The sequence below is a fragment of the Leucoraja erinacea genome, chromosome 31, assembly GCF_028641065.1.
Source record: "Leucoraja erinacea ecotype New England chromosome 31, Leri_hhj_1, whole genome shotgun sequence".
Classification (NCBI taxonomy): Eukaryota; Metazoa; Chordata; class Chondrichthyes; order Rajiformes; family Rajidae; genus Leucoraja; species Leucoraja erinaceus.
This window is the reverse complement of record NC_073407.1, coordinates 11,308,586-11,322,658: the sequence shown is the minus strand read 5'-3', so window position 1 is coordinate 11,322,658 and position 14,073 is coordinate 11,308,586. Positions and strand designations below refer to the sequence as shown.

The window sequence follows — 14,073 nt, the reverse complement described above, 5'->3', positions numbered from 1 at the left end:
TCTCGACCTGAAACGTCACCCATTCATTCCCTCCAGAGATGCTGCCTGTCCTGCTGAGTTACTCCAGCATTTTGTGTCTATCTTTGGTTAAACCAGCATCTACAGTTCCTTCATACACACGGAAACAGGCCCCTTGGCCCACCGTATCCACGCCGACCATCGATCACCCGTTCACAATAATTCTACATTATTTCACTTTTTCATCCACTCCCGACACACTGAGGGGCAAGTTACAGACAATTAATCTCCAAACCTGTATGTCTTTGGGATTTGGGAGGAAACTGGAGCAGTCACAGGGAGAACGTGTAAACTCCACACAGACAGCACCTGTGGCTCCATTTTGAGACAGGATGAACCATGTTGGTGAGAGCGTGCGTCCGCAGATTTCTAAACCTTGCTTGCGTTCGCTGCTGCAGGGGGAAAGCCTCTCGCATCTTGTGGAACATTTCAGCTGGAGGGAAATCTGATCCTGGGCCATTACGGAGCTGATAGTGTTGTGGACACGTAATCCAGGGTCAGACATCCAGCTGCTGGCCTCAGCCTCACAGTCTGGACGTTTGTCAAAGACTTGCTGTTGTCTCTACACAGGGGAGAGCTGAGAGAGGGCTGGCTTCTACTGCCCGCCACCACTTACCGGGAATGTTTAGTTCAAGTTTAGAGATACCGAATGGCAACAGGCCCTTCAGCCCACGCCGACCATCGATCAACCACTCACACCAGTTCTATGTTATAGAGTTGCTGCCTTACAGCGCCAGACACCCGGGTTCGAACCCGACCACTTCCCCATCCACTCCCTACGCATTAGAGACAATTTACAGAGGCCAAATTAACCTGCAAGCCCACACATCTTTAGGATGTGGGAGGAAACCGGAGCACCCGGCGGAAACCTCACACAGTCACAGGGAGAACGTGCAAACTCCACACGGACAAGATTGAACCCGGGTCTCTGAAGCTGCGAGGCAGCGGCGACACCAGCTGTGCCACTGTGCTGCCCGCACAAGCCTGGAGCTAAGGGCAGGCTGAGCAGTGGGTTTCCAAAGCCATTTGACAGCGAATGGGGGGGGGTGAAACTATTGATCAGTAGCGGGAGGAAAATATCGATCAGTGGTGATCAATGGCAGTGAGGGAAGGGGGTCAGTGAAAGGCCGAGGGGTGGTGGGCAGATATGTTCCCCTGGGCCTTGCTGCCTGAGTGGATTCAACAGAAGCCTCAATCAGGGACCTGAAGACTGGTTGAAGAGGGTAAAACGTGTTGGGTTGTGGGGGGGGGCGACTGACTGCATTGTCTTACCCCACGCTCGGTGGACTGAGTGACCTGCTCCTGTGCCGTCCCACTGGACTAGTCAATGAAGATAAACTATCACCTACATGTTTCGTGCTCTCTCATTGCCTCTCGCAATGTGATCCTGCAAGGCTTGGCAAGAAGGGAGGGCTGGTCAGGCATTTCTGCAGGTTGGGACCCGGGTCACCATTAAACACAGGAGGAAGCAATGGAGGCTTCTGACTGCCCCGGCTGGGGGTCAGATACCAACATGAACATAGGCCAGGAAGGCAGTTCAGCCCTCTCCCTCTGTCACCTTCCTGAGACCAGCATTGTACCTGGTTGTTAAACACATAGTCATCGAATGGAAAATGGCCCTTTGGCCCAACTTGCCCAACACCGGCCAACATGTCCCAGCTACACTAGTCCCACCTGCCTGCGCTTGGTCCATATCCCTCCAAAACTGTCCTATCCATGTAATTGAGATTCGATGGGCCAAATGGCCTAATTCTATTCCTGTGTCTTATGGTCTAATTCCTTCCTGGGATGTGAGTGCCAGTGGCAGTGTTAGCACTAATCCTTCCGGCTGGGGCAAGCTAAGGGGGCACAAGACACATTGGTGGGGTCCAGCCACATATGAAGCCAGGCGGGGACATGTTTGACCTATCAGACAGAATCTCAGTCACTGTTGTACACCCCACCCTCACCTGTATCCACCTATCACTTGCCGGGCTTTGTCTCACATAAACCCCGTTCTCAGTTTTCTCCCCTCCACTACAATCAGTCTGAAGAAAAGTCCCGACTTGAAACATCACTTCTCCTTGTCCTCCAGAGATGTTGCGTGACCTACTTAGTTACTCCAACACATTGTGTCTTCCTTTCTAACCCGGCATCTGCGGTTCCTTGTTATCATTTTTCATAGACACTGTTGTTAGTGCAACTCATTTAACTCTACGTTCTTCACGGGCAGAATCTGCGTTCCACGGCTACCGAGGGATTTGAAGTAAAGCTTCTGGATCGTTGCCCAGTTCCCTGGATGTCGGCTGCTGCAATGTCATCCCGTTAACTCTTTCAAAGAGTGAGAGACGTCACACTGCAAGGGATGGTGTTCCTGCTCGCCCTCTTTTCCTGCACCCTGGGGTGGTGTATGTAACGGATGGTGGGGCAGACTACCTGCACCCACCGCTCAGCGCATTCACTGCAGCAGCATGCATTCTTGGTGGCATGGGTGACTGCGCATTCACACAGATCAGTCATAGAATCACACAGCTTTAGTCCCACTTGTCCCTGCCGGCCATTTCAGATTCAGATTCAGATTCAGATTCAATTTTAATTTGTCATTGTCAGTGTACAATACAGAGACAACGAAATGCATTTAGCATCTCCTTTGAAGAGCGACATAGCAAACGATTTTGAATTAAAAAAATAAATAATAAGTGTCCGTGGGGGGGATGATTGGCAGTCACCGAGGTACGTTGTTTAGTAGATTGACAGCGGCCGGAAAGAAGCTGTTCCTCGACCTGCTGGTTCGGCAACGGAGAGACCTGTAGCGCCTCCCGGATGGTAGGAGGGTAAACAGTCCATGGTTGGGGTGAGAGCAGTCCTTGGCGATGCTGAGCGCCCTCCGCAGACAGCGCTTGCTTTGGACAGACTCAATGGAGGGGAGCGTGGAACCGGTGATGCGTTGGGCAATTTTCACCACCCTCTGCAATGCCTTCCGGTCGGAGACAGAGCAGTTGCCATACCATACTGTGATGCAGTTGGTAAGGGTGCTCTCGATGGTGCAGCGGTAGAAGTTCACCAGGATCTGAGGAGACAGATGGACCTTCTTCAGTCTTCTCAGGAAGAAGAGACGCTGATGAGCCTTCTTGATCAGAGTAGAGGTATTGTGGGTCCAAGAGAGGTCATCGGAGATGTTGACTCCCAGGAACCTGAAGCTAGAAACACGTTCCACCTCCGTCCCGTTAATGTGGATGGGGGTGTGCGTGCCGCCTCTGGACTTCCTGAAGTCTACAATGAGCTCCTTGGTCTTCTTGGAGTTAAGGGCCAGGTTGTTGTCAGCGCACCATGCTGCTAAGTGCTGGACCTCCTCCCTGTAGGCCAGCTCATCGTTGTTGCTGATGAGGCCAATCACCGTTGTATCATCTGCATACTTGATGATGGTGTTAGTACCATGTACAGGTGTGCAGTCATAGGTGAAGAGGGATTAGAGGAGGGGGCTCAGCACTCAGCATTTACACTAGTCCCACCTGCCTGCATTTGGCCCATATCCCTCTACAACTTTCCTGTCCACATATCATTCAAATGTCTTTTAACCGTTGTTATATTACCTGCCTCAGCTACATTGAACTTGTCCTTCCTGCAGGAACGTATCAGTTTCTGGATGGCACAGTGGCAAAGTGGTAGGGCCAGAGACCCGGGTTCGATCCTGACATCGGGTGCTGTCTGTGGGGAGTTTACATGTTCACTCCGTGACAGTGTGGGTTTCCTCCGGGTGCTCCGGTTTCCTCCCACATACCAAAGATGTGTGGGCCTGTAGGTTAAATGGCCCTCTGTAAATTGACCCAAGTGTGCAGGGAGTGAAGGAGAATGAGAGTGGGATAACCTAAAACTAGTGTGGAAGGGTGATCGATTATCAGCGTGGATTCGATGGGCCGAAGGGCCTGTTCCCCTTGTGTATCTCCAAACTAAAACTTCCGCTTTACAAGCTGCGTGATTCACTCAATTAGAATTAAACCTGAACTTTTGTTAATCTTGTAATCTGTAAAGTTAAATTCTGGTGGTCATCATTAACCTCCGAAGGTTCAAGAGGTCGGCGATCAGGGACAGGCAATATGTTTCACGTTTAGCTTAGTTTTAGAGATGCAGCACGGAAACAGGCCCTTTGGCCCACCAAGTCTGCACTGACCAGTGATCCACCACACACACACTAGGGACAATTTACATTGTCACCAAGCAAATTAACCTACAAACCTGGACGTTTTTGGAGTGTGGGAGGAAACCGAAGATCTTGGAGAAAACCCACGCAGGTCACGTACAGACAAGCACCCGTAGTCCAGATCGAACCCGGGTCTCTGGCGCAATAAGGCAGCAACTCTACCGCTGCGGCGCTGGAAAGGACTCAGATATTCCTGCCCTTCATCCAACCCCAAGTTCTTCATGTGGGGTTGACACGTTTAATATGAGCTGCATCTCATTATCCTGTCGGGATACATCCAGGAGATGACTTGATTTTTAAGACCTTTAATTTGCCAATGATTCACTGTGTTATTATGTAAAGAAAAAAGAGACTGCAGATGGTGCTTTATACCAAAGATAGGCACGAATTGCTGGAGTAACTCAGCGGGTCAGGCAGCAACTCTGGAGTTTGGGGTTGGGAAACTTCACCTTTCCATGTTCTCTAAAGCTGTCACCTGACCCGCTGAGTTACTGATTGAACAGTGGACTATTTACCAATAGAACATAAAACATTGAACGGTACAGCACAGCAACTGACTGTCCCAACGGCCCACAATGTCTGTGTCGATCATGATGCCATGACCAAGCCCTATCTGCAGAAACAAGCAACTGATGATGCTGGTTTACACAAAGCAGTGGAGCAACTCAGCGGGTCAGGCAGCATCTGTGGAGAACATGGATAGGTGACGTTTCGGATCTGGTCCCTTCTTCAGACTGACCGTGCAAAAATGAGTTCAAAAAAGGATCCTGACTCTAAACGTCACCTATCCATGTTCTCCAGAGAAGCTGCCTGACTCACTTAGTTACTCCAGCGCTTTGTGTCCAACTCTTACCTGCTTGCCTGAACCTCCAGTTCATATCCATCCATAAATGGACAGATAAATGGATGAACAAAATGCAATCTGCTGACAAGATCATCAATGCAAGCAGTGAAAGGATGCACAGAACTGAAACTACCAGATGCGCTGTGAAAAACTTCACACAGAGATCAGTAAACACCAAAGACCAAACTGGCCATTCTCCGCACGGCAACCACGCTTCCTGTGAACAGCCTGGAGTTTGACGAGCCGCACCAGATCAGTTCACTGTCACACGCAGCCGAGATACGGCTGAGACTCCGTGATAGGGAGCGACAGAAGCGGGCGGTGGAGGAGGTGTGCACTGATCGGGAGCAGTCAGCGTGGACTGGAGATGTCGGGGAGTGCTCTCCTAATGGAAGGGAATTTGCTTGTAGAGCGGCTAGGGGTGTGAGCGATGAAGGGCATGTGGCGGCTGGGAACCCTCACCCCTAGGCAGTGGACCAGATACTATCCATAGCTGGGTCTGAGAGACCAGGCTACACGTTATGGAGTGGTCAGCTGGACAAAGCAGCGGGAAGGCTTAAAAACCAGTGCAGGACCGTGCGTCCCTCACCTTAGATTGAGCGTTAAATGTTTAAATGTTAACGGGAGTATGAAAATGCTGCAAAAACATACAACGTGCTGGAGTAACAGTGGATCAGGCAGCAGCGGCTCTGGCAAGACTACCATTAATTTTGCATGATTTTTATCGCCTCTTCCAGATGCTATTCGTGGACTACTTTATCGTGGCTTTCAGGAGGAACAGCCGGACAATAACTAATTTACTCTGGAGGAAAACAACTTGAAATGCTGGGGTAACTCAGTGGCTCAGGCAGGTTTTGTGGAGAATGTGGATTGGTCACAATGCAAGGAGATTCACAAAATCAAGCCATCAAATCTCCCGTCATCCCAGAGCAGCAACTGCCATGAAACAAGACAAAATAACGGTTCCTACATCATCAACTCGCTAAATTTCAATAAACTTTGCTTCCAATATTCCCTTTACCCAAGGACAATGAGGGAATGGGATATGTTACCACCCAACACACGTGCTGCTCCCGATGTTGTCATTTAAAAAGGGGATTGAGCAACTGGATCTCCTCAACTTGGTCAAAAAGACCCACTTCAAAATTTAATCGCTAATCCACTCACTCCGACATGCGCGAGAAAACCACTGATCAGATGTTTGCGCAGTAATCAACCAGAACCAGAACAAGCCGGGATCCTAAAAATGCAGCTTGTTGCTGCTGCAATGGTCCTTGCTACATTTTAAATAAACAGTACAGCACAGGAACAGCCCCCTCAGCTCACAATGTCAGTGCTGAACGGGATTCCAAGTGAAGCTAATCTCCTCTGCCTGTATGTGATCCGTATCCCTGCATTACTTGCAGATCCATGTGCCCGTCCAAAAGTCTCTCAATAATTTTGGGGTAAGAGGGACAAGCAGATATGAAACTTTATTCATTGATAATGAAGTGGGTGCAGAAATGCTCAGTTACGCAGTGCCTGCATTGTTGCTGACAGAGCTGTGAGGGTCAGGGCTGTGGACCCTGAATAAACTTACAGAATAATGAAAGGCATAGATCGAATGGATGCGGAAAGGATGTGTTTCCACTGGTGGGAGAGACTAGGACCAGAGGCCATAGCCTCAGAATTAAAGGGCACTCTTTTAGAAAGGAGGTGAGGAGGAACATCTTTAGTTAATCTGTGGAACTCATTGCCACAGAGGGCTGTGGAGGCCAAGTCAGTGGATATTGTTTATGGCAGAGATAGGCAAATTCTTGATTAGAACCGGTGTCAAGAGTTATGGGGAGAAGGCAGGAAAATGGGATTAAGAGGCAGAGATCAGCCATGATTGAATGGCAGAGTGGACTCGATAGGCCGAATTCCACTCCGATAACTTGTGAACTTGTGACCCAGGGCCGGATTACACTGGGCGAGTCTTTCTTGTCCACCTTGGGCCCAAACAACCAATGTACTCCCCCTGTGGAGTGAAGCAGCTGAATTTAAACCCTCAACATTAATGTCCAACCAGCATGGAGATACTAGGAGTTTCTATTTTAGTTCAGTTCCGTTTATTGCCACGTGTACTGAGGTACAGTGCAAAGCTTTTCTTGCGTGCTATCCACTCAGCAGAAAGACAACACATGCTCACAATCGAGCCATGCACAGTGTACAGACACATAATATGGGAATAACGTTTAGTGCAAGGTAAAGTCAGCAAAGTCCGATAAAGGATAGTCCGAGGGTCACCAAAGAGGTAGATAGTAGTTCAAGACTGCTCCCTGGTTGTGGAGTTCCAGGGTTGATAAAGGAAAGGGGTTAGACCCCGGCTGTACACAGCGTCCAGGACTGGAGCAACAACCATATTGTCCGAACAATGGAAAGTAAAACGGACATCTCCAATCTGGTCAGAAACTAGTGCAAAACTGGTCCACTATTTGAGGAATATCACCAAAAGACATGCAAATAACTGGACATATTTCTGACTTTTTTCCTCCATGTCTTTTGAATAAAGCAATTACATTTTCTATTTTTTGAACCTAGTCCACAAGTAAGAAATGTCGGAAAAATTAAAACCATGTGCATTAACTGTTTAGTTAAGTTTAGTTTAGAGATACTACGTAGAAACTGGTCCTTCGGTCCACCAAGTCTGCCCCGACCTAGCATTTTGTTGTAATGCATTTCGTTGTCTCTGTACTGTACACTGACAATGACAATTAAATTGATTCTGAATCTGAATCTGAATCTGACCTACAATCACCCTGTACACTAGTCCTACCCTGCACACTAGGGACAATTTACAGAGACCAATTAACCTATGGCAAAAACCTGTACGTCTTTGTATTGTGGGATGAAACCGGAGCACCCGGAGGGATCCACATGGAGAACATACAAACTCCGTTCAGACAGCACCTGTGGTCAGGATTGAACCTGGGTTGCTTGCACTGTAAGGCAGTAACTCTACCGCTGCGCCTCCGTGCCGACCCATCCTATGGCGAAGTGCATGCATCTCACTAACCTGGTGAGTGTACCTGATTTACATCTGATTCCTGATTCACAGCTATTTCTGGGATGCTTCTTACGTCAACAGGACTGAATTCAGCTCTAAAGTGGTGCAATCTCCAGATCCTCCGTGGTTACAGGTGCCGCAAGCCGGCTTGGATAAGCCTTGCGGGGTGAGGAATGACGTGGCTGCAGTCTGCTCCTGAATATTATCCAGTCATCTGCGTCTGGGAGCTCACACCTGGTAATTGGGTGATTGCCACCATTTCCAAAGACTTAACAAGCTGCTGACTCCCCCAATTATTTGTAGGCGAGATTCGCACCATGTGCGGAGCAGACTGTGCCCGGCAGACGTGAAACGTCAAGGAACAACTTGTAAATCTAATCCAATTGCCGTTATAGTCTCCTTCTCCAATGGAGATTTCAGCAAAGCCACACCCGGACACGGACCACTGCTGTGTGCAAAGTGGAACCAGGGCCTGTTGGCTGGAAGCAGAGGGGAGCTGCTTGGTTTACTGAGTGGTTGTACAAGCTAGTGGAATTGGCTCCCAGAGGAAGAACAGGGAACATTTAACAAACCCAGAAACCATTAGCGAGGGCTCTGGAGACATGCACTTAAAATCAGAACAGCTTGGGTCCGAAAGAAGTGGCCGGAGTCTTCGTGCACAGACGAGATGACATTGAGCCTAATCGGCACCAGCCAAGGACAGTGTTTAGAACAGCACAATACAGGAACGACCCTTCAGCCTCCTTCTCTGCCGAAATGTGATCCATATCCCTCCATTCCCTGCTTATCCATGGTCCTATCTAAAAGCCTCTTAAGTTGCTGCCTGACCTGCTGACTGACTCCAGCTTTATGTATCTATCTCAGGTTTGTAGGTTCATTGGCTTCTGTTAATTGCCCCTTGTGTGAAGGATGCTAAGCTGGGATAACATCAAACTGGTGAACGGGTGGTCGGCGGTCGAGCTGGTGTACGGGGCAATAGTTGGTCGGCACGGCTTCAATGGGCCGAAGGGCCTGTTCTCAAGCTGAATCTCTTTATTTATTTATCTATCTATCTATCTATATTTATTTATTTATTTATTTATCTGTCTATTTATTTATTTATTTATTTATCTGTCTATCTATCAATTTATTTATTTATTAGAAGCAATTGTACAAGAATGAAACAGTCGGCATATAAAAATTATACAGTTAATGTACAGCTTCAATTTTAACTTTTTAACTGTTCTTTTCCTTTATATAAAGGAAATAAAGGAAAAGAACAGGAAAAGAACAGAGAGAGAACTAGAGAGAGACTAAAAGTGAGAGGTGCAAAGATCGAACCCCCAGACTACCAAAGTAGTGTCGCCAAAGAGTGGATGAGAGAAAGGAAGGAAAAAAAAGAAAAAAAAGAAAACGAGAGGAAAAATTGTGGTGATATACCTGCCTCTCGTCCTTCCCCGACCCACCTCACCCAACCCTTAGTTGGGTTTAAATCCAAAGCTGTGTTGTGCCATACTATCATTGTAAGAATTCGGTGAAGGATGTCCATGTCTTGAAAGATTGATCTGGTTTTTCTGCCAAGACAAGTCTAACATTGTCCAGATGTAGTGTCTCGGACATGTTTGTAATCTCTAATGCTGTATCTCTCTAAACCAAACTAAACGTTTAGCCAAATAATGCGGCTCCTGACCCCTTGCTCCGTCTCGCTGGACAGAAGGTAAACTGCTTACCTGGTACACTGGGCGCTTGTTGCTCCTAGGTCGTGGCATTCGCACGCGGTGCACAGTCCACTGGTGCCATCGTGGTAAAACTCCTCTGCACAGTCACCGCACCGCAGGCCAGAGTACCCGGCGAGACACTCGCACTGTCCCGACGACGCGTTGCATGTCGTTTCATTGACGCTCCCCACCACGCTGCAGTTACACCGGAGCGCTGCGAAGGGAAGAAGGAGATTAAGAGGTTGTTATATTCATTTTGTCTGCTGTAGATATAATACAATGCAACAACTGAGGATTGGCGGAAGACAAAAAATGCTGGAGAAACTCCAGCAGGTGAGGCAGCATCTATGGAGCGAAGGAATGGGTGACGTTTCGGGTCCCGAAACGTCACCCATTCCTTCGCTCAATAGATGCTGCCTCACCTGCTGGAGTTTCTCCAGCATTTCTGTCTACCTTCGATGGTTCCAGCATCTGCAGTTCCTTCTTAAACAATTGAGAATTGGCCGTCAGTTAAATCATTTGGGTAGAGAGGGGTTGTTCTGAGTTTGGCAAATAGTCAAAGGGTGATGCACTTGTTCTACCTTCCCACTTGTTATCAGGCAACTGAACCATCTTATCACCAACTAGAGAGCGGTTCTGACCTGCCACCTGCCTCATTGGTTGCACTCAGACTATCTTTAATCAAACTTGACTGGACTTTATCTTGCAGTAAACGTTATTCCCTGTACAGTGTATCCCTACACTGTTGACGGCTTGATTGTAATGATGTATAGTCTTTCCGCTGACTGGTTAGCATGCAACAAAAAAGCTTTTCACTGTAACTCGGTAGATGTGACAAACTGAACAAAACTGAACTAAACTAAACTGAACTGAGCAAAACTGAGCTACACTAGGCTGAACTATTGTGTCGGGATTGCACATGCTGGTTTAAACCGAAGATAGACACAAAATGCTGGAGTAACTCAGCGGGTCAGGCAGCATCTCTGGAGAGAAGGAATGGGTGACGTTTCAGGTCGAGATCCTTCTTCAGACTCATAGCTAAACTAAACTATAGCTGCTTGTGTTTGCTCCCTGCTTTGTAGTGAGTTTGGCTGACTTATAACAATCACCGACCATGTGGAGGCCAAGTCAGTGGATATTTTTATGGCAGAAATAGATAAATTCTTGATTACAAGGTTACAAAGGGTGTCAACGGTTATGGGGAGAAGGCAGGAAAATGCGATTAGGAGGCAGAGATTAGCCATGATTGTACACAAAAAAGCTGGAGAAACTCAGCGGGTGCAGCAGCATCTATGGAGCGAAAGAAATAGGCAACGTTTCGGTCCGAAACCTTTCTTCAGACGATTAGCCATGATTGTATGGTGGAGTAGACTTCGTTAGCCGAATGGCCTAATTCTACTCCATTAACTAGTGAACTTGTGAACGAGTACGTGAGTAATCCCTCCAGTGAATACGGCACTTGTACCCAGTAATACTGCGCCTTCCCAATTCCCAACACATCATCCCTGCAAAATAAATTCAATGGGGAAATCCTGGTCCAGAAGAGGAAGTCCTGTTTTATCTTCTTCCTGATCAGCCGTTTTGCAAAGGTTGTGCCCTTGCACAAAAAAAAATTGTGTGTAAATTTAGCAGCTCTGCCCAAAATAATTGGCCCCTTGAGTATTGCTGCATTGTGCCGCTTCAGCCCTGATTCAACGGCAAAACAAAGTCTCAGCACCACCTTAAACTGGCGGCAGGAAATCATCCTGACACAGCAGCCCTGGAGCAGCCCAAGGGAACGTGTGTCTCTCTCTGGACGCTTCTATTGCAGGGGAAAATCCGTAACAGCGTGCGGGGTGCATTCACCACCTCACAATGAACACCGTGTAAACCAAAACTCAATACTGCACTTCACCGCTGATGCGGTTCGATGGAGTGAAACATTTTTATCACCACAGTCGCAGCCCTGTTGGCAGTCTGCTTATTCAAGCGAGTACAGAGTGTTACAGCGTGTGCCTGCATATGCCCCGACTGTAAAGCACTTGATAGTTATAGCTATATAGAATGGAAACCGGCACTTCGACCCAATTCATCCATGCCGACCAAGATGCATCATCTAAGTTAGTCCCAATCGCCTGCATTTGGCCCATGTCCCACTTGACATTTCCTTTCCATATACCCGTCCAAGAGACTTTTAAATTTGTTATGTACCTGCCTCAACTACTTCCTCTGCAGTTTGTTCCATATGCCCATCACCCTCTCTGTGAAAACGTTGTCCCAAAGGTTCTCTGGATACTTTCAAGAGAGAGCTAGATAGGGCTCTTAAAGATAGCGGAGTCAGGCAATATGGGGAGAAGGCAGGAACGGGGTACTGATTGGGGGTGATCAGCCATGATCACATTGAATGGCGGTGCTGGCTTAAAGGGCCGAATGGCCTACTCCTGCACCTATTGTCTATTGTCTATTGTATGAGGAGAAATGTCATTGCTCAGAGGGTGGTGAATCTGTGGAATTTATTGCCGTCAATGGTTATTTTTTAAACGGAAATTGATAGGTTCTTGATGGGGTAAGAGCGTCACAGGATATGGGGAGAAGGCAGGAGATGGGGTTAAGAGGGAAAGATAGATCAGCGATGATCAAATGGCGGAGCGGATTCGATGGGCCGAATGGCATAATTCTGCTCCATTGCCTTACAGACATGTCCAGGTGATGTACTGCACAAGCATCAGGTGCAACATGTCTGGGGAGCAGTTCCAGGACTTTTCTCAGCCAGGCCCTCATGGTGAATGACGATAAGTCCCGCTGGTGAAGTCCCGCGAGTCTAGATGTGCAGTCAGATTGTACGCCCGCCCGGGCTGCTTTCACACTCACAGCCCGCCCAGCCTCCTGTGTGATCAGAACACTCGCTCCACAAAGAGCTGGACTCTGGAGGAGAGGTGAGAGCCATCGCCCTTGATATCACTACGGCCTTGGACTGAGAGTGGCTGAAGCCAGCGGGCGCGAAGGGTAAAATACTCCAGTGTTAGTCGTCACTCCTCACACCAACGAAGATGGTTGGTTTGGATGGTGAAGATCAAAGCTCCACTCCCCAAGAAATCGTGGAGGAGTTTGAGTCATAGGAATACACTGAGCTTTCATTCATCTCATCCAGGCTGACCATGGATTAGCTGACCACAGTAAATTGCTCCTACCGTACAGGGGCTGGATGAGAAAGTTGGATAACATAGAACTAATGTATATTGGTGATTGTTACTTGCAGCTGTTACTTAAAGGTTTGCCCCAAAGCCTCGCTCAAACCTGTTTTTGTTGGAAGTTTTTAAATAAACCCGTACACTAGCACTATCCTACACACTAGGGACACACTAGGTACAAACCTACACGTCATTGGAATGTGGGAGGAAACCGGAGCACCTGGAGAAAACCCGGGTGGTCACAGCGCAAACGTTCTAAAGGGCCTGTCCCACTTTCACAACCTAATTCATGACCTTTTTTTAACTCATGGACATTTTTCATCACGCTAGAAAAAAACGCCCCGACCTACTTGATGCCACAAGTATCTACGACGAGCATCACGACCTCCTACGACCCCGTGACGACCATACTGCGTGTATGAGTCAAGGGCAAACTCGGCAGAGGTCGTGAATTAAGTCGTGAAAGTGGGACAGGCCGTTAACTCTGTACAGACAGCACCCGCAGTCAGGATCGATCCCGGATCTCTGGCGCTGTTAGGCAGCAACTCTACCGCTGCGCCACTGTGTGCAGTGCTGGGTTATCTACAACACGCTAATAAAGCCCGTCATCTCTCAGGCACGGCACCGGCTGGTGAATTGCCGCAGAGAATGCGTAATAATATTTCAAATTACAGGCCACTTGAGCCAAGAAACGTTCCCACCAACGTGTCAGCATTCCGTGCTAAATGGTGCATGGTGGACTGGCTTAAACAACAGATTAGCATTCCTGATAAAAATCACTTGTTTATCAGATAAAAAGCAATTAATTACGGGTCAGAAACAAGCAGGGAAAAGAGATAAATGGAAAATGAAACTTTCGGCGCGTCAGTTGACCAGATTTATGAAATGTTTCAATGGTCTATGGTCCTTTATTGTGGCGTGTACCGAGGTACAGTGACATTTCATCTGTCATACAGTCCTACATAAAGCAAAGCAGCAAGATACATAACTACGTAAAGATTCAACATGGACTTAAGCAGCCACCATAGCAGCGTGTTAGAATCCCCAGGGCACACAGCATAAGCGAAGACCCACAGCCATCAGTTCAATGTCCGGGCCACACACACGCTCCTTCACCCCGATGTGACCAGAGTTAT

General features: G+C 47.9%; 1 protein-coding gene across 1 annotated transcript in view; it reads right to left on the bottom strand.

Moving 5' to 3' along the window:
* LOC129711912 (multiple epidermal growth factor-like domains protein 9) overlaps window positions 1–14,073 on the bottom strand; it is a 149,917-nt gene that overhangs the window by 88,611 nt on the left and 47,233 nt on the right. Inside the window, exon 2 of the mRNA XM_055659937.1 lies at window positions 9,780–9,981. Within this exon, the coding sequence (XP_055515912.1) occupies window positions 9,780–9,981 (202 nt within the window). The remainder of the gene's footprint in view (window positions 1–9,779; window positions 9,982–14,073) is intronic.